The 19,315-nt window shown below is 46.2% G+C and overlaps 1 protein-coding gene across 2 annotated transcripts in view; it reads right to left on the bottom strand.

Moving 5' to 3' along the window:
• Positions 1-19,315, bottom strand: part of PARP8 (poly(ADP-ribose) polymerase family member 8) — a 583,039-nt gene that overhangs the window by 411,406 nt on the left and 152,318 nt on the right. For both annotated transcript variants that reach the window (XM_030193114.1, XM_030193115.1), the window contains one exon: positions 7,798-7,858. In XM_030193114.1, the coding sequence (XP_030048974.1) occupies positions 7,798-7,858 (61 nt within the window). The remainder of the gene's footprint in view (positions 1-7,797; positions 7,859-19,315) is intronic.

The raw sequence follows: 19,315 nt of genomic DNA, 5'->3' as shown, positions 1-19,315 counted from the left end.
CTGGTGCGAAGGTGGCGGACCTCACGTGTCACTTAGATATGATTTTAGATAGTGCTGGGGAGGAGCCTGCTGTCTTGGTACATGTGGGTACCAATGACATAGGAAAATGTGGGGGAGAGGTTCTGGAAGCCAAATTTAGGCTCTTAGGTAATAAGCTCAAATTCAGATCCTCTAGGGTAGCATTTTTGAAATGCTACCCGTTCCACGCACAGGGCCCAAGAGACAGGCAGAGCTCCAGAGTCTCAATGCATGGATGAGACGATAGTGCAGGGAGGAGGGTTTTAGATTTGTAAGGAACTGGGCAACACTCTGAGGAAGGGGAAGTCTATTCCGAAAGGATTAGCTCCACCTTAACCAGGGTGGAACCAGGCTGCTGGCATTGGCATTTAAAAAGGAGATAGAGCAGCTTTTAAACTAGAAAGGGGGGGGGAAGCCGACAGTCGCTCAAAAGCGCATGATTCGAGATAAGGTATCTTTCAAAGATATCACCAAAACAGGGAAGATAGGGTATCCTGATAGTGAGGTTGCAAAAGAGACCGTAGTAGATCAGGTGTCCTTAAATAAAAATCAGACAAAAGATTGCAAATTAATACTGTCAAGTACTAAGCATGATGTAAATAGGAACAAACAAACATAGTTTGAAATCCCTATATGCAAATGCCAGGAGCCTAAGAAATAACATGGGAGAGTTAGAATATATTGCACTAAATGAAAAATTAGATATAATAGGCATCTCTGAGACCTGGTGGAAGGAGGATAACCAGTGGGACACTGTCATACCGGGTTACAAATTATATCATACTGATAGGGTGAATCGAATTGCTGGAGGGGAAGCATTGTATATTAATGAGAGCCTTGAATCAAATAGATTGAAAATTCTGCAGGAAACAAAACACTTCTTGAAATCACTGTGGATTGAAATTCCATGTGTAAAGGGGAAAAGGATAGTGACAGGAGTGTACTACCATCCGCCTGGCAAGGATGAACAGACGGATGCAGAAATGTTAAAGGAAATTAGGGATGCAAACAAACTGGGCAACACAATAATAATGGGTGATTTCAATTACCCCGATATTGACTGGGTAAATGTAACATCGGGGCATGCTAGGGAGGTAAAATTCCTTGATGAAATTAAGGACAGCTTTATGGAGCAGCTGGTACAGGAGCTGACGAGAGAAGGAAAAATTCTAGACCTAGTCCTTAGTTGAGTGCATGATCTGGTGAGGGAGGTAAAGGTGCTGGGGCCGCTTGATAACAGTGATCATAATATGATCAGATTTCATATTAGCCTTGAAGCATACTTAGGAAATCAAATATTAGTGTTTAACTTTTAAAAAGGAGACTATGATAAAATGAGAACGGTGAAAAAAAAAAAATCTTAGAGGAGCAGCTGCGAGGGTCAAAAATTTACATCAGGCGTGGATGCTGTTCAAAAATACCATCCTGGAAGCCCAGGCCAAATATATTCCACGTATTAAAAAAGAAGGATGGAAGAGCAAACAACAGCCGGCGTGGTTAAAAAGTGAGGTGAAGGAATCTATTAGAGCTAAAAGAAAATCCTTCAGAAAATGGAAGAAGGAACCGACTGAAAATAATAAGAAACAGCATAAGGAATGTCAAGTCAAATGCAAAGTGCTGATAAGGAAGGCTAAGAGGGACTTCGAAAAAAAGACTGCGTTGGATGCACACACACATAGTAAAAAAAATTTTAGGTATATTAAAAGCAGGAAGCCGGCAAAAAAATCGGTTGGACCGCTAGATGACCGAGGAGTAAAAGGGGCGAGCAGGGAAGACAAATTCGTAGCGGAGAGATTAAATAAATTCTTTGCTTCGGTCTTCACCGAGGAAGATTTGGGTGGGATACTGGTGCCGGAAATGGTATTCGAAACTGACGAGTCGGAGAAACTTAATGAATTCTTTGTAAACCTGGAAGATGTAATGGGGCAGTTCTACAAACTGAAGAGTAGCAGATCTCCTGGACCGGATGGTATTCATCCCAGAGTACTGATAGAACTGAAAAATGAGCTTACGGAGCTATTGTTAATAATATGTAATTTATCCTTAAAATTGAACATGGTACCAGAGGATTGGAGGGTGGCCAATGTAACGCCGATTTTTAAAAAAGGTTCCAGAGGAGATCCGGAAAATTATAGACCGGTGAGTCTGACGTCAGTGCCGGGCAAAATGGTAGAGACTATTATTAAGAACAAAATTACAGAGCATATTCAAAAGCATGGATTAATGAGACAAAATCAACATGGATTTAGTGAAGAGAAATCTTGCCTCACCAATCTAATACATTTCTTTGAAGGGGTGAACAAACATGTGGATAAAGGTGAGCCAGTTGATATTGTGTATCTGGATTTTCAGAAGCCATTTGACAAAGTACCTCATGAAAGACTACAGAGGAAATTGGAGAGTCATGGGATAGCAGGTAGTGTTCTATTGTGGATTACAAACTGGATGAAAGATAGAAAACAGAAAGTAGGGTTAAATGGTCATTATTCTCAATGGAGACGGGTAGTTAGTGGGGTTCCCCAGGGGTCTGTGCTGGGACCCACCACGCATGCCCAAGTGCCTTCCTGCCAAGTCATGTGAATGTGATCTCATTAGTTCAGAATAAAATGGGCCTAGAAGGGTGGAGTTGGATTCTAGACCCCAAACAGATTCTGCAACACTGAATGCCCAAAATGAAATGTCTCTTCGTAAGACGTATCAGCCTTGCAAATCTCTTCAATGGAGACGGACTTCAAGTGGGCTACTGACGCAGCCATGGCTCTGACATTATGAGCCATGACATGACCCTGTAGAGTCAGACCAGCTTGGGCATAATTGAACGAAATGCAATCTGCTAGCCAATTGGAGATTATGATCCATCAGCCACTGTGAAACTGCAGCTAAACAATCATTCAATTTTGTTATGTCCTCCTCTTGATGAATATTCATAAAGTTCACTAACAAAATATCATTCACACAGTTAAACTAATCAATCACAAAAATCAAAAACAACAAAATCAGTGGAACTGAACAAATTATATAAGATTAAAAAAAAAAAAAAAAAAGAGTCAAACCCTGTGGGACTCAACTCTGTAACAACTACTCTTTATATAAATCAGTCTCGATGGCTTCTGTCAATGCTCATCAATGAGTGGGGGATCAATGACATCTGAATGCCAATGTATCTTCAGTGTTTAGTGCAGCACTAGGGTCCTTAAGATTCGATGCCTTAAGTGCCAATGCACCTTGGCTGGACTTGGTCAAACCAAAGAGCTTTTCTTTCTGTTCAATAGGCACAAAGATCCATAGCTATCATCTGACAGGTAATGCAACCAAAGGCATCGGCCCAATATTCAGCGCAATTTAACCAGCCAGGAGCAGCTCCTGGGCGGTTAAATAGCACTTAGCTGGCTAAGCACTAATATTCAGCACAAGATAGCTGGTTATCTCTGCTATCCGCAGGAGACATCAATCCCAATCCAGACCCCCCACACCTGTCCTCCTCCTATCCATGCAAACGTTTCCGGGATGTCTCCAATCTCATATCTATTCCCCTCCTCCCCCCCTCTTCCCTCCCCTTCTCATGTGCACTGTGGAATGCCCACTCGGTCTGCAACAAACTTCCCTTCACCCACGATCTCTTCATCTCTCATTCCCTTCACCTGCTTGCCCTAACTGAAACCTGGCTCTCCCCTGACGACTCTGCCTCAGTTGCGGCTCTATGCCATGGAGGCTCTCTCTTCTCCCATTCTCCCCGCCTAGTTGGCCGCGGAGGAGGCGTCGGGTTACTACTCTCGCCCTCCTGTACCTTCCAACCCGTCCTCCTACCACAGTCTCACTGCTTCTCATCCTTTGAAGTCCACTCCATCCGTCTATTCTACCCGTTGCCACTCAGAGTGGCAGACATTTACCGCCCCCCTGATAAATCCCTCTCTTCCTTCCTCACCGACTTCAATGCCTGGCTTTCTGTTTTTCTTGAACCCTCATCTCCATCCCTCATTCTCGGAGACTTTAACATACACGTTGATGACCCGTCCAACTCTCACGCTTCTCAGTTCCTCACTAACATCCTCCTTCAACCTCCAGCTATGTTCCACCACCCCTACTCACCGTGATGGCCATTGCCTTGACCTCGTCCTCTCCTCTTCCGGCTCACCCTCCCATTTCCACACCTCAGCTCTTCCTGTCTCTGATCATCACCTGATCACCTTCACACTTCTTCACCCTCCCCCTCAGCCCCGCCCAACATTAACCACTACTTCCAGGAATCTCCAGGCTATTGACCCTCCCACCTTATCATCTAGTATTTATAATCTCCTCCCCTCCATCATGTCCTCCGAGTCTGTCGACGAGGCTGTCTCCGCTTACAATGCCACTCTCTCCTCTGCTCTGGACACCCTTGCACCATCCACCTCCCGTCCCACAAGGCGTACTAATCCCCAGCCCTGGCATCCGTTACCTTCGCTCCTGCACCCGATCTGCTGAACGCCTCTGGAGGAAATCTCGCACCCATTCAGATTTCCTTCACTACAAATTCATGCTATCCTCCTTCCAGTCCTCACTATTCCTTGCCAAACAGGACTATTACACCCAATTGACTAATTCTCTCAGCTCTAACTCTCGTCGTCTCTTCGCCACCCTTAACTCCCTCCTCAAAGTGCCCTCCGCTCCCACCCACCCCCCCTCACTCTCTCCTCAATCACTGGCTGACTACTTCCGCGACAAGGTGCAAAAGATCAACCTTGAGTTCACTACCAAGCCACCTCCTCCTCTTCACCCTTCAACCCTCTCCCTCAACCAACCAACCCAGACCTCCTTCTCCTCCTTTCCTGATATCTCCGAGGAGGAAACCGCCCGCCTTCTTTCCTCCTCAAAATGCACCACTTGTTCCTCTGATCCCATCCCCACCAACTTACTTAACACCATCTCTCCTACTATCACCCCCTCCATCTGTCATATCCTCAACCTCTCTCTCTCCACTGCAACTGTCCCCGACACCTTCAAGCATGCTGTAGTCACGCCACTCCTCAAAAAACCATCACTAGACCCTACCTGTCCCTCCAACTACCGCCCCCTCTCCTACCCTTCCTCTCCAAGACACTTGAGCGCGCAGTCCACAGCCGCTGCCTTGATTTTCTCTCCTCTCATGCCATCCTCGATCCGCTTCAATCCGGTTTTCGCCCTCTTCACTCGACAGAAACAGCACTCTCTAAAGTCTGTAATGACCTGTTCCTTGCCAAATCCAGAGGCCACTACTCCATCCTCATCCTTCTGGATCTATCCGCCGCTTTTGACACTGTCAATCATGACTTACTTCTTGCCACACTGTCCTCATTTGGGTTCCAGGGCTCTGTCCTCTCCTGGTTCTCCTCCTATCTCTCCCACCGCACCTTCAAAGTTCACTCTCATGGATCTTCCTCCACCCCCATCCCCTTATCTGTTGGTGTTCCCCAGGGATCGGTCCTTGGACCCCTTCTCTTCTCAATCTACACCTCTTCCCTGGGCTCCCTGATCTCATCTCATGGTTTCCAGTATCATCTCTATGCTGATGACACCCAACTGTATCTCTCCACACCAGACATCACCGCGGAGACCCAGGCAAAGGTATCGGCATGCTTATCCGACATTGCTGCCTGGATGTCCAACCGCCACCTGAAACTGAACATGTCCAAGACCGAGCTTATCGTCTTTCCACCAAAACCCACTTCTCCTCTTCCTCCACTTTCTATCTCAGTTGATAACACCCTCATCCTCCCCGTCTCATCTGCCCGCAACCTCGGAGTCATCTTTGACTCCTCTCTCTCCTTCTCTGCGCATATCCAGCAGATAGCCAAGACCTGTCGCTTCTTCCTCTTTAACATCAGCAAAATTCGCCCTTTCCTCCCCGAGCACACCACCCGAACTCTCGTCCACGCTCTCATTACCTCTCGCCTGGACTACTGCAACTTACTCCTCACCGGCCTCCCACTTAGCCATCTATCCCCCCTTCAGTCTGTTCAGAACTCTGCTGCACGTCTCATATTCCGCCAGAACCGATATACTCATATCACCCCTCTCCTCAGGTCACTTCACTGGCTTCCGATCAGATACCGCATTCAATTCAAGCTTCTCCTTCTTACCTACAAATGCACTCAGTCTGCTGCCCCTCACTATCTTTCTACACATCTCCCCTTACGTTCCCGCCCGTAACCTCCGTTCACAGGATAAATCCCTCCTCTCAGTACCCTTCTCCACCACCGCCAACTCCAGGCTCCGCTCATTCTGCCTCGCCTCACCCTATGCTTGGAACAACCTTCCTGAACCCTTACGCCAAGCCCCCTCTCTGCCCGTCTTCAAGTCTTTGCTTAAAGCCCACCTCTTCAATGCTGCGTTCGGCACCTAACCCTTACCATTCAGTGAATCCAGATTGCCCCTATCGGACCGACCGTTCACTTGTCTATTAGATTGTAAGCTCTTTGAGCACGGACTGTCTCTCTTTGTTAAATTGTACAGCACTGCGTAACCCTAGTAGCGCTCTAGAAATGTTAAGTAGTAGTAGTAGTAGTAGTGTTTAGTGCCTAGCCGCTATGCGGCTATGTCACGCGACTTAGCCAGCTAAATGCGAAAACTGAGCGCTAAACCGGCTAAGTTGAGCAGTTAAGATAGGCTGCTTAAATAACAGGCCTACCTTTAACTGATATCTTAATCGGCTAGAGCTGAATATTCATTTAGCTGGTTAACATTCATTCGTTTGACACAGCCAAAATTGAAACCAGATATTCAATGCTGGTCACCAGATATGGCCCAGAATTGAATATCCAGGGTCAGCGCAACTGCCGGCAGCTAACGACACAGCCTGCCACATGAATATTGGGGGGATTGTGTTCAGGTATGAGGCACGACAGGTACAACACATGGATATTAGTCTAAAAGACAAAAGTCTTATCAATAGTTTTTAAGAGGGGGAAAAGATAGAATAAAGGTGGTTCTGATGCAAAAAAATAAAATAAAATAAAATGCAGGGCTTATTTTGTAGGGAACCAGCCTGGAAAGCAGTTCTGCCACTCCTTTTCAGATGCCAAAACAAAAGGAGTGTTCTACTCTAGCCCTTCCTTTCCATGTAGCCTGCAAAGAAGAGTAAGTGGGAGTACGCTGGAGCAGATCAGAAAACATTCTCTCTGCTCCCTAATCCAGCCCCTCTTCTCCTGTTGCTCTTCACCTGCCCATCCCTTCTACCAACTCCACAGTTCCACTTCCTTTGTCTACAAAGTAAGCTCTGACAAAATGTAATGCAAAAAATATATATACGCACAGGAACACCTGACCATGCAAGAAGAAGAATTAAGGTGACCCTACACAACAGCACCAACACAGGAGGGTATGTATCTACACAGATCATGGTGCAAACTTCAGCTTGGAGTGCTTTGCATATTTTTTCTGCCAAGGTTCCATCAGATGACTTCAAACCATATGTGAGCATTTTATAGGCTGCTTGTCTCCAACAAACGTCACACAGTTAGTAGAAACAGGGAACTATAGGTTTTGATGCTCATTGAAAACATGCACAAAAATTACTACTACTACTTTATTCTCTCTGAAATTATATATGATAATTATACTCTACAGTAATATAACATCAAATTTCTTATTCATAAGAATTTTTCCAAGCCTCAGAAAGCTGAAAAGGTTCAATAGCTACACTATCATTTATTTTACTTATTTTTAAAACTTACATACAACCTAACTGTAGTACTTTTAACTACTTTGCTTAACACATTATTTACAAAATTTACAGGTTTATTAAATAACCAAATTACTTACATCAAGAAAGCTAACATCAATATGCAGATCAATATCAACATCATCAATTGCTCCATATTCCCTGAAAGAAAAGAAAAGATCTACATAGACATATATAAAAACATAAAAATATAAATATTACTACCCTAAAACAAAAGCAGAATGAAGCAAATTTGCTTACCCATAACAGGAGTTCTCTTTAGCTAGCAGGATATCAAAAAGACAAGTAAATAACATTACTTGATGGTACCAAGACAGAGAAGCTTTTTCAGAGCATAGAAGATATAGCTCTACAGCTTCTAAGAATAAGTACATATTCCAATGTGATGTGTTCCTGCACTAGTACCTCAGTTCACATATAGCTTAAAAACCTTAACCCAGTATGCAAGATTGAGTCTGATTTATCCAGCTTATGGAGAACCCGTTATAGGTAACCAACTATGCTTTTCCACAAACAAGCAGGGTGAGATCTCCACGGCTGAAGGTTGCTTAAGTACTTTGAGCAGCTCAATTTTCTCTTTTTTTTTTTTTTGCAAGAGTTGAAACAATTATGTAAATGAATTTCTCAATAGTCAACTTACATACCTGTAGAAATGTTCTTAATGGACAGCACGTAAACGTCATCACAACATGGGTGAAAATCAACAACCAAGTACAGCATAAGAAAGATACATCAGCTTCTATGAGTGTAGAAGCCTTGGCGATGCCTCAACAAACATGAACATCATTTCTTACCTGTCTTGTGGGACCAACTCTCTCTGTTACTAAAACTTAGAGTAGAATGCAACTCCTTGGGAAGGTGGGTGACTATCTGAAGATGTATATCCAACTGTTCGTATGCATAACTACTACTACTACTACTATTTAGCATTTCTATAGCGCTACAAGGCATACACAGCGCTGCACAAACATAGAAGAAAGACAGTCCCTGCTCAAAGAGCTTACAATCTAATAGACAAAAAACAAATAAAGTAAGCAAATCAAATCAATTAATGTGAACGGGAAGGAAGAGAGGAGGGTAAGGTGGAGGCGAGTGGTTACGAGTCAAAAGCAATGTTAAAGAGGTGAGCTTTCAGTCTAGATTTAAAGGTGGCCAAGGATGGGGCAAGACGTAGGGGCTCAGGAAGTTTATTCCAGGCGTAGGGTGCAGCGAGACAGAAGGCGCGAAGTCTGGAGTTGGCAGTAGTGGAGAAGGGAACAGATAAGAAGGATTTATCCATGGAGCGGAGTACACGGGAAGGGGTGTAGGGAAGGACGAGTGTGGAGAGATACTGGGGAGCAGCAGAGTGAGTACATTTATAGGTTAGTAGAAGAAGTTTGAACAAGATGCGAAAACGGATAGGGAGCCAGTGAAGGGTCTTGAGGAGAGGGGTAGTATGAGTAAAGCGACCCTGGCGGAAGATGAGACGGGCAGCAGAGTTTTGAACCGACTGGAGAGGGGAGAGGTGACTAAGTGGGAGGCCAGCAAGAAGCAGATTGCAGTAGTCTAGATGAGAGGTGACAAGGGTGTGGATGAGGGTTTTGGTAGAGTGCTAGGAAAGAAAGGGGCGGATTTTACGGATGTTGTAAAGAAAGAAACGACAGGTCTTGGCGGTCTGCTGGATATGAGCAGAGAAGGCGAGAGAAGAGTCAAAGATGACCCCAAGGTTTCAAGCTGAGGAGACAGGGAGAATGAGAGAGCCATCAACAGAAATAGAAAACGGGGGGAGTGGGGAGGTGGGTTTGGGGGGGAAAATGAGAAGCTCGGTTTTGGTCATATTTAATTTCAGGTGGCGTTGAGACATCCAGGCAGCAATGTCAGACAAGCACGCTGAAACTTTGGTTTGGATGCAAGGTGAGATATCAGGGGTAGAAAGGTAGATTTGGGAATCATCAGCATAGAGATGGTAGGAAAAGCCATGGGATGAGATTAATGAACCAAGGGAAGAAGTGTAGATAGAAAAGAGGAGGGGACCAAGAACAGAACCCTGAGGTACGCCGACAGGCAGAGGGATAGAAGTAGAAGAGGATCCACCAGAGTGAACACTAAAGGTGCGGAGGGAGAGGTAGGAAGAGAACCAGGAAAGGACAGAGCCCTGGAATCCAAGTGAGGACAGGGTATCGAGAAGTATGCTGTGATCGACAGCATACTTGGTTTTCTGAGAACAAACAGGATAGAAAGTCCTTTGGGAGGTTGGACTGGCCAAATCTACTGTTGTGTCAGGAGTTTCTTTCTAGATATTTTTGTGATGTGACGGTATGGACAGAAATGCATAAGTACATAAAAATAGTCATACTCGGTCAGACCAATGGTCCATCGAGCCCAGTATCCTGCATCCAGCAGTGGCCAATAAAGGTCATATGCACCAGACAGAAACCCAATTTGTAGCAACATTCCATGCTACCAATCCCAGGACAAGCAGTGGCTTCCCCCATGTCCATCTCAATAACAGACTATGGACTTTTCCTCAAGGAATTTGTCCAAACCTATTTTAAACCCAGATATGCTAACCGTTGTTACCACATCATCTGGCAGCGAGTTCCAGAGTTTAGATATTGTTCGAGTGAAAAAATATTTCCTCCCATTTGTTTTAAACACTTCCATGTAATTTCATTGAGTGTCCCCTGGTCTTTGGACTTTTTGAAAGAGTGAAAAATCAATACACTTCTACCCGTTCTACACCACTCAGGATTTTATAGACCTCAATCATATCCCCGCCCCCTCCAGCCATCTCTTTTCCAAGCAGAAGAGCCCTAACCTCTTCAGTTTTTCTTCATATGAGAGGAGTTTCATATGTGACACAGAGAAATGAGTACATTGAAAGTGCTGAATGAATGGGCAACAGGGCCACCGAGAAGGGGGGGCAAGATTCCTCCGGGCCTGGCCTCCAAGGGGAGCCCAACACCAAGGTCTATCTATCTCCTGCTCCTGATGGGACCCAAGTGATCGTGTCCCAACAGGAGCAGGAGAGATAAAACACCAATACTAGGCCCCCCCTTAGAGGCTGAGGAGCAGGCACGGGGCTTTGAGGCCTCTGGTTTGGCTGATGGGGGTTCCCAAGACCTGTCAACAGAAGCCTTCCTCCAGAGCTGTTCTCCACCACATTGTCTGCCCTGCGGGTGCTATTCCCCTCACGGCGCCCATGCTGAGATTTGGTTAAATTGAGCATGAGTGACGTGAGGGGGAAAGCAGCCGTAGGCCAGGCAATGCAGCAGAGAACAGCACTGCAGGAAGGCTTCTGATGTGCCCCCCCACCCCAATTTTTTTTTTTTTAAGTCTGCCTAAGTGGAGATCCTGGGGGTGGGGGGGTGGCAGCACCGGTCCAGGAGGTGCCCGGTGGTGGACGGCTCGGCTCAGTCCCTCCGCAGCCATGATAGGTACACCTTTAAACAGCCTTTCTGGTGAAAATTTGGCCACAGTTGGTGTAATTGGAAGCAGAATAGCACTTTCCATTTGAAAGCTAAGTGACACTTTTTTTTTTGGGATCCATAAGAACTGAAGACCACTGGAGTTTTAACAATTGTTTTTCTAAGGATTTTTTATGTCTGTGAAGACAACCCCGGAAAATCCTGCCCCCTAGGACAAACACGAATAAGGGTGGGTGAAGGGTTTTGAAACTCTTTGGATCTAATCTTTAGCAGAATGTGGGGCATAGTATGAGAGGCAACACTGTTGGATCCGCTGGGAAACAATGAGCATAACATGATCAAATTTGAGCTGATATCTGGAGTGACCTCACTTAGGAAATCTACTGTAGCAGGTTTTAATTTTTGAAAGAGCGACTATGACAAAATGAGGAAAATGGTAAAAAAAAAAAAGTTAAAATGATCAGCCCCAAAGGTTAGGACTTCAAATCAGGCATGGAAGCTGTTTAAAAATACCATTGTGGAAACCCAAACTAGATGTATTCCACATATTAACAAAGATTGAAAAAAGTGCAAACGACAGCCAGCGTGGTTAAAGGGTGAGATAAAAGAGGCTATTAGAGCCAAAAGAACATCCTTCAAAAAAATGGAAAAAAGATCCGAATGAAGAAAATAAAAAAGCAACATAAGCACTGTCAAAGCAAGATGCAAAGCATTGATAAAGAAGGCTAAAAGAGAATATGAAGAAAAATTTCCTGCAGAAACGAAAACTCATAGTAACACTTTTTTCAGGCATATCAGAAGTAGGACGCCTGAGAGGGAATCTGTGAGACTGTTAAGATTAGGAAGGAGCAAAAGGAGCACAAGGCCATAGTGGAGAGACTGAATGAATTCTTTGCTTCAGTCTTTACGGAAGATGTAAGATCTACCTATACCGGAAATGATTTTCAGGGGCGATGGTGTGCAGGAAATGAAAGAAATCTCGGTGAACTTGGAAGATGTACTGAGCCAAACTGACAAGTTAAAGAGTGATAAATCACCTGGCCCAAATGGTATACACCCCAGGGTTTTGAAAAAACTCAAACATGAAATTGATGCTCTGCTGCTAGTGATCTGTAAACGGTTGTTAAAATCGCCTGTAGTACCTGAAAACTGGAGAGTGGCCAATGTGACGCCGATTTTTAAAGAGAGTCCCCAGGGGTGATCCGGGAAATTATAGACTGGTAAGCCTGATTTCAGTGTCAAGCAAAATAATGTAAACTATTCTATATAATAATTTGCACCTCCAACGTTCTACGTCTGGATGCCTGGGTTTGTAACATCCAAACCACTCATTGCCCCACCCTTGCGTCAAATCGTAAGGACATCAGAAGGCGGAACAGTGAGAGGGAAGGGAAGCCAGCGCCAACCTGCCAGAGAACGCTCAGGTACAAATCAAGTGAAGGAGAGAATCGCAAGGGGAGGGCAGAGGAGAATGGATGGGATGGGAAGGGAAGGAAGGACAGTACAGGAGAGAATCGCGGGACATCGAGGGGAGAAAGGGGAGGGCAGGGAAAAGGAGAATTGATGGACATGGATGGGATGGGAGGACAGTAGAGGAGATAATCACGGGACATCGAGGGGAGGGAGGAAGGGGAGGGCAGGGCAGAGGAGAATTGATGGACATGGATTGGATGGGAGGACAGTAGGGGAGAGAATCACGGGACATCGAGGGGAGGGAGGAAGGGGAGGGCAGGGCAGAGGAGAATTGATGGACATGGATGGGATGGGAGGACAGTAGAGGAGAGAATCGCGGGACACGGATAGGAGGGCAGAGAAGAGGAGAATCGCTGGACATGGAGGGGAGGGCAGGGGAGAGAGAAAAAAAAAAAAGCTTCCATGACAGCCTTCCTAGGGCCCGTTTCACTGTTGAGGAAACGGGCATGGTTCCACTAGTTATAAATAATAAAATTATGGAACACGAAGACAAACATGGTTAGTATCCAATGTTCCCGTAATAAGCCATATGGGAACAAATTGATGGGAACATTGGACACTAAAGGGTTAATAGGACAGAGTCAGCCAATGGAGGTCTTGCCTCACCAAAATTGCTTCATTTCTTTGTAGGCGTGAATAAACATGTTGATAAAGGTGAGCCGGTTGATGTAGTGTATCTAGATTTTAAGAAAGCTTTTGACAAGTACCTCATGAGAGACTCCTGAGAAAATTAAGGAGTCATGGGATAGGATGCAATGTCCTTCTGTGGATTAAGAATTGGTTATTGGACAGAAAACAGAGGGTAGGGCGAAATGGCCATTTTTCTCAGTGGAGGAGGATGAATAGTGGTGTACCACAGGGATCTATACTGGGAACGGTGCTATTTAGCATATTTATGAGTAGAGAGGTGTGGTAGCCGTGTTAGTCCACTTTTAAAGGTAACAATACATTTCTTGATTAAGTTATGACCAACAAAAAAGGTATCTTATTTTCTTTTCCATGTTTTATTTTGTTTTATTTCTATTAACATATTTATAAATGATCTGGAAATTGGAACAAGTGAGGTGATTAAATTTGCAGATGACAAACTATTCAAAGTTCTCAAAACACATGTGGGTTGTGAAAAATTGCAGGAAGACCTTAGGAAATCGGAAGACAGGGCATCCAAATGGTAGATGAAATTTATTGTCAACAAATACAAAGTGATGCACATTTGGAAGAATAATCCAACTCAGTTATTTGATGCTAGGGTCCACTTTAGGAGTCAGCACTCTAGAAAAAGACCTAACTGACATTGTAGACAATACGCTGAAATCTTCTGCCCAGTGTGCGGCAGCAGCCAAAAAAGCAAACAGGATACTAGGAATTATTAGGAGACATATGCAAAATAAAACCAAAAATATTGTAATGCCTCTGTATCACTCCATGGTGCGAACTCACCTTGACTATTGTGTTCAATTCTGATCGCCTTATCTCAAAAAACATATAGCAGATTTAGAAAAGGTTCAAAGAAGATCAACAAAAATGATAAGAGGGGATGGAACTGCTCCCATATGAGGAAAGGCTAAAGAGCTAGGGTTCTACAGCTTGGAAACGAAACGGATGAGGGGAAATATGATTTAGGTCTACAAAATCCTGAGTGGTGTGGAACGGGTGGAGGTGACTCGATTTTTCACTCATTCAAAAAGTACAAAGACCAGTGGACACTCAAAATTGCATGGAAATACTTTTGAAGCAAATAGGAGGAAATATTTTTCACTCAAAGAATAGTTAAGCTCTGGAACTCATTACCAGAAGATGTGGTAACGGCAGTTAGCGTACCTGAGTTAAGAAAAAAAAAAAGGTTTGGACAAGTTACTGGAGAAAAAGTCCATAGTCTGTTATTGATGTGGACATGGGGGAAGCCACTGCTTGCCCTCGGATTGGTAGCATGGATGGTGCTACTAATTGGGTTTCTGTCTAGTACTTGTGACCTGGATTGGCCACTGCTGGAAGCAGGATACTGGGCTCAATGGACCATTAGTCTGACCCAGTACGGCTATTCTTATGTTTCCCCTTTCTAGGCTCATACTCTTCGATACTCCCTATTTCTTGACATAAGAGACTGCTGTCATGTTGTCTGGAAAGATTCTTACTGGTTTCCCTCATAGAAAAGGAGCAAAGGAAAGCAACACTTTTCGATCACCCTCAGCTCAAGACGGCTGATTGAGCAAGAGTTCTCAGTTGCGGACCAGTCACCCTGAGCAATCTGGTGAAGACAGTGGGCTCCCCAGCTCGACAGGCTGGCAAACCAGTCTGAAGACCAAAGGAAGTAGTCCTTTCTGAAGATTTTGAGGGTGGAGCCACCAGAGTAAACTGTGCCTCATCTGAGAGGTCCATGGGAAAATTAGGTTCTTACCATGATAATTTTCTTTCCTTTAGTCATAGCAGATGAAGCCATTACGTATGGGTTGTGTCCATCAACCAGCAGGGGGAGATAGAGAGCACTTAGCTTTTCACAGTGCCTCTTGGCAAGCTAGCTCCACTGCCTCTTCAGTATTTGAAGCTTCCAAAGCAGTATGGCAAACCGCAATGGGAATAACATGAACTTTCCTCACAGCGAACGATGGCCCCTTAACAAGGGCATAAACTCAAAAAAGGAGGGAATGAACACATCCTCCTGGAGGGAATAAACTCATTCTCCACTTTGTATAAACGGAGGGAATACTTGCATCCTCCTGGAGAGAATAAACTCATCCTCCCAAAAAATGAACTGGAGGGAATGAACTCATCCTCCTATAACTGTAACAAGAATCCTGAAGACTGTTTTCTGACTCCCCAAGAAAGGAATATAACTTCAGGAAAACAAGAACAGCAACTAAAATCAGAATCACTGCAATACAGACAATCATACAGGGAGGGCTCATGGCTTCATCTGCTATGACTAAAGGAAAGAAAATTATCATGGTAAGAACCTAATTTTCCCTTCCTTGTCATCAAGCAGATGAAGCCATTATGTATGGGATGTAACAAAGCAATCCCTAAATAGGGTGGGAACAAGCCACACCACGCGCTAGCACCTGTGCTCCAAAACGTGCATCCCCCCTGGCAGCCACATCCAGCCTGTAATGTCGGGCGAAAGAGAGCTTAGAAGCCCATGTTGCAGCACTGCAAATCTCATGAAGAGATAGTGCTCCAGTTTCCGCCCAGGAAGAGGAAATCGCTCTTCTGGAATGTGCCTTAAAGGCTTCAGGAGGAGCCCGGACAGACAGCAGATATGCTGAAAAGATAGCTTCTTTGAGCCAACGGGCAATAGTGGCTTTAGACGCTGAAGACCCTCTGCGAGGACCTGCAAACAGCACAAAAAGATGATCAGAGGTCCTGAAAGAATTTTTAATTCGCAGATACTGCAACAGAGTCCTGCGCACATCCAAAAGGTAACTGCCCAAATGAATCTGGAAACTCCTCCTCAACAAAGGAGGGAAGAAAAACACGCTGGTTTAGGTGAAACGCTGAAACCACCTTAGGCATGAAGGAAGGCACGGTCCGAACCGTGACCCCAGACTCTCAGAATTGCAGAAAAGGGTCTCTACAGGACAGCGCCTGGAGCTCTGACACCCGTCTCACCAAGGTAATGGCCACTAAAAAGACGGCCTTCAGTGTCAAATCTTTCTCTAAAGCACGCCGAAGCGGTTCAAAGGGAGCCCCCTGAAGGGCCTTCAATACTAACCCCAGGTTCCAAGCTGGACAAGGTGCCCGCATGGGAGGACGGAGCCGAAGCACCCCTCTAAGAAACCGTGCCACATCTGGATGAGCAGCTAAGGACTTGTTTAGCTCTTTTACATCCAGGATCGGGCGAAAAGACCCGCCTTTTCGTGGCACCACAAAGTAAATGGAGTAGCGGCCTAGACCTTGTTCGGCGGGAGGCACCGGGGTCACAGCCCCTGTCTCCTCTACCACTGCCCGTTTGGTGGCAGAACCACATCGGGACTCCACAAACACGTCTCTCACCGGGGCATCAAATTCTATTCAGTATCCGACTCTAATCAGGTCCAAGACCCACTGATCTGTGGAGATTTTGGCCCACTCCTCAAAAAAGAGGGAAAGTCTTCCTCCGATGACAGGAAACGAGGAGGGGGCCGGCGCACCATCATTGAGAGGGTCGCCCCTGAACTCCAGGCCTTGAACCGGCAGCTGCGGAACGTTTGTCCGAGCGAAAGGAGTTTCTCTGCTGAAAGCGGGCACGTGCAGTGAACCCAGCAGCACGCCCCGGGCGGTACCTTCTAGCTTCACGGAAGCGAGGTCTGTAAGAGGAGCAGACCGCCTGACCCTTAGAGGAAGTCTTCGGCCTATCTTCGGGCAAGCGCTGAGGTTTGGAATCCCCCAGGCTTTTAACAATGTTTTCCAGCTCCTCACCAAACAGAAGGCCTTGAAAGGGCAACTTCACCAACCTTTGCTTAGAGACCATGTCCGCCACCCAATGTCATGGCCAAAGAGTGCGGCGAGCTGCCACTGCTACAGCCATTTGTTTAGCCGAAACTCTGACAATATCATAAAGGGCGTCAGCCAAAAAGGACAAGGCCGACTCCATCTGCGGAGCCACTTCAGATAAGGTCTCCGCTCCATCACCGGGCTGTTCCACTGCCTGCTGTAACCAAGCCAGGCAGGCTCTAGCAGCATAACAACTGCATGCAGACGCCCGAACAGTGAGACCTGCCAAATCAAAGGACCGCTTCAGAGCTGAATCAAGCCTGCGGTCTTGACTATCCTTCAGGGCAACACCTCCTTCAACCGGGAGAGTAGTTCTCTTTGTCACAGCCGTGACCAAGGCATCCACTTTAGGCATTGCAAAGCGAGCCAAATGTTCCTCACTCAGAGGGTATAATTGCCCCATAGCCCTGGCAACCTTCAAAGGTCCCTCGGGGTCAGCCCATTGAGCCGAAATAAGCTCTTGGAGTCATGCAAAGGAAAGGCTCGAGCAGGCTTTCTGGTACTAGCCATCCTTGGATTAACCGAGGAGGCTGTGCCACTCCCAGGATCTTCAATCGAGAGGGCTTGTAAGGCATCTGAAATAAGCGCTGGCAGCTCCTCGCGGTGGAAAATCCTCACCGCAGACGGATCATCAAGCTCCTGTGTCAATTCTGCACCCGACTTTGGCTCCTCAGCCCAAGAAGTTCTGCCAGACCCCTCAGAATCCTCATAGCCCGACCACGGGGGGGGGGGGGGGGGGGGGGGGGGAAGGGGGTGCGCCACACTCAGAAGGGGAATTAGTCCTTCTTCGTTTATCCGGAGGATAAGAAACAGGCAAGGCCAACTCCAAAAGGCCAGGGTCCACCAGGGGGGCAGGCAGAGAGTCCAAAGATCCCTGTGGAAGAGCTCTTTTAAGCATGTAAGCCCTATGCAGCATTAAAACAAAATCAGGGGAGAAAACCGCTCCCTGACCGCCCCGATCCTGCCCAGGGCTATCAGCTCTATTATTAGCCTCACTCAGAGGACCCCCTCCCCCCCCCCCCCCCCCCCCCGGATTCAGGACTCTCCGTCGCAACGAAGGCCGCGCCATATGGAAAGTCCAAAATGGCGTCCACTGCCAGCTCAGAGCGCAAAAGATCGCCGCTCGCCATGCTCGGGCCGGCTCTACCGTCTGTACAGCACGAATTACAGAGCCCCGCTGCTGATTTGCGCCTGCCACATTTAGAACAGCGCTTTACAGTCTCCGCAGCCATCGCCGAAAATGGCGGTAAAATTCAAAAATGGCGGTCCGCGCCAAAAACGTCCCGATCGCGGGCCTACCCCAGAGGAGTCAGAAAACACTCTTACCTCACTAGACCGAGTATCACAGCTCCGGTCCTGAAGAAGAATCTCAAGAAAAAAACCTCTTTTCCAAGATCGCTGCGCTAATGCGCGACACGACTTTAATTTTTTTTTTTTTTTTTTAACGTTGTGAGGAAAGCAGAGGCAAAATAGGTAAATAAAAACACTCCGGAGGCTCAGATGAGTGGGAAAGGCAGGGAAAGGCGAACCAATGTGCCTGCATCCACTGAGTGGGAAAGGACAGGGAAAAGCAAGCTAATATGTCCACATCCACAGGGGCATGGGTAAAGCAGGGAAAGGGCTGACCTATGTGCCTTCAAAGTGAAGCTGCTATAGTCTCTAACACCCCGGCTAACAACTGGCAAGCCAGGAGCCACCCCCAGGCAGATTTTTGATGGAGCTCGAAGAAGCTGCAGCCACCCTGCTTGGGGAGATACTGAAGAGGCAGTGGAACTAGCTGGCCATGAGGCACTGTGAAAAGTTGAGTGCTCTCTATCTTCCCCTGCTAGTTGATGACACAACCCATATGTAATGGCTTCATCTGCTTGATGACAAGGAAGGAAGAATTTCATAATCCTCCTTTGTAGGAGGACCAACGATGTCAGCTAAAGGAGCTGTGATTGGCTGACAAACTTGGAGGGACTTAATGGAAAGGGAAGGACGTCTAATCAACTGACTCTGTGGTGCAGTGCTTAGAGCACTGGCCTTGGAATCAGAAGGTGGCTGGTTTGAATCTCCCTTTTACTAATTTTTAATTTGGACGTCCCCAACTGCACTTGCATGTTTTTTTTTTCCTTCCGATTTTTGCTCTCTGCATGGGTCCGGGCAGCACCAACTAAACTAAATTTGCTCGGGGGACCTGCATGCTGCTGTCATGGAGCTAGGGATGATATTTGAGGCTGGCATAGAGGCTGGAAAAAAAGTGTTT

Source organism: Microcaecilia unicolor, chromosome 2 (genome assembly GCF_901765095.1).
Source record: "Microcaecilia unicolor chromosome 2, aMicUni1.1, whole genome shotgun sequence".
In the NCBI taxonomy this organism is placed as follows: Eukaryota; Metazoa; Chordata; class Amphibia; order Gymnophiona; family Siphonopidae; genus Microcaecilia; species Microcaecilia unicolor.
Note: the sequence above shows the minus strand (reverse complement) of the source record. Positions and strands in the feature narration are given on the sequence as shown.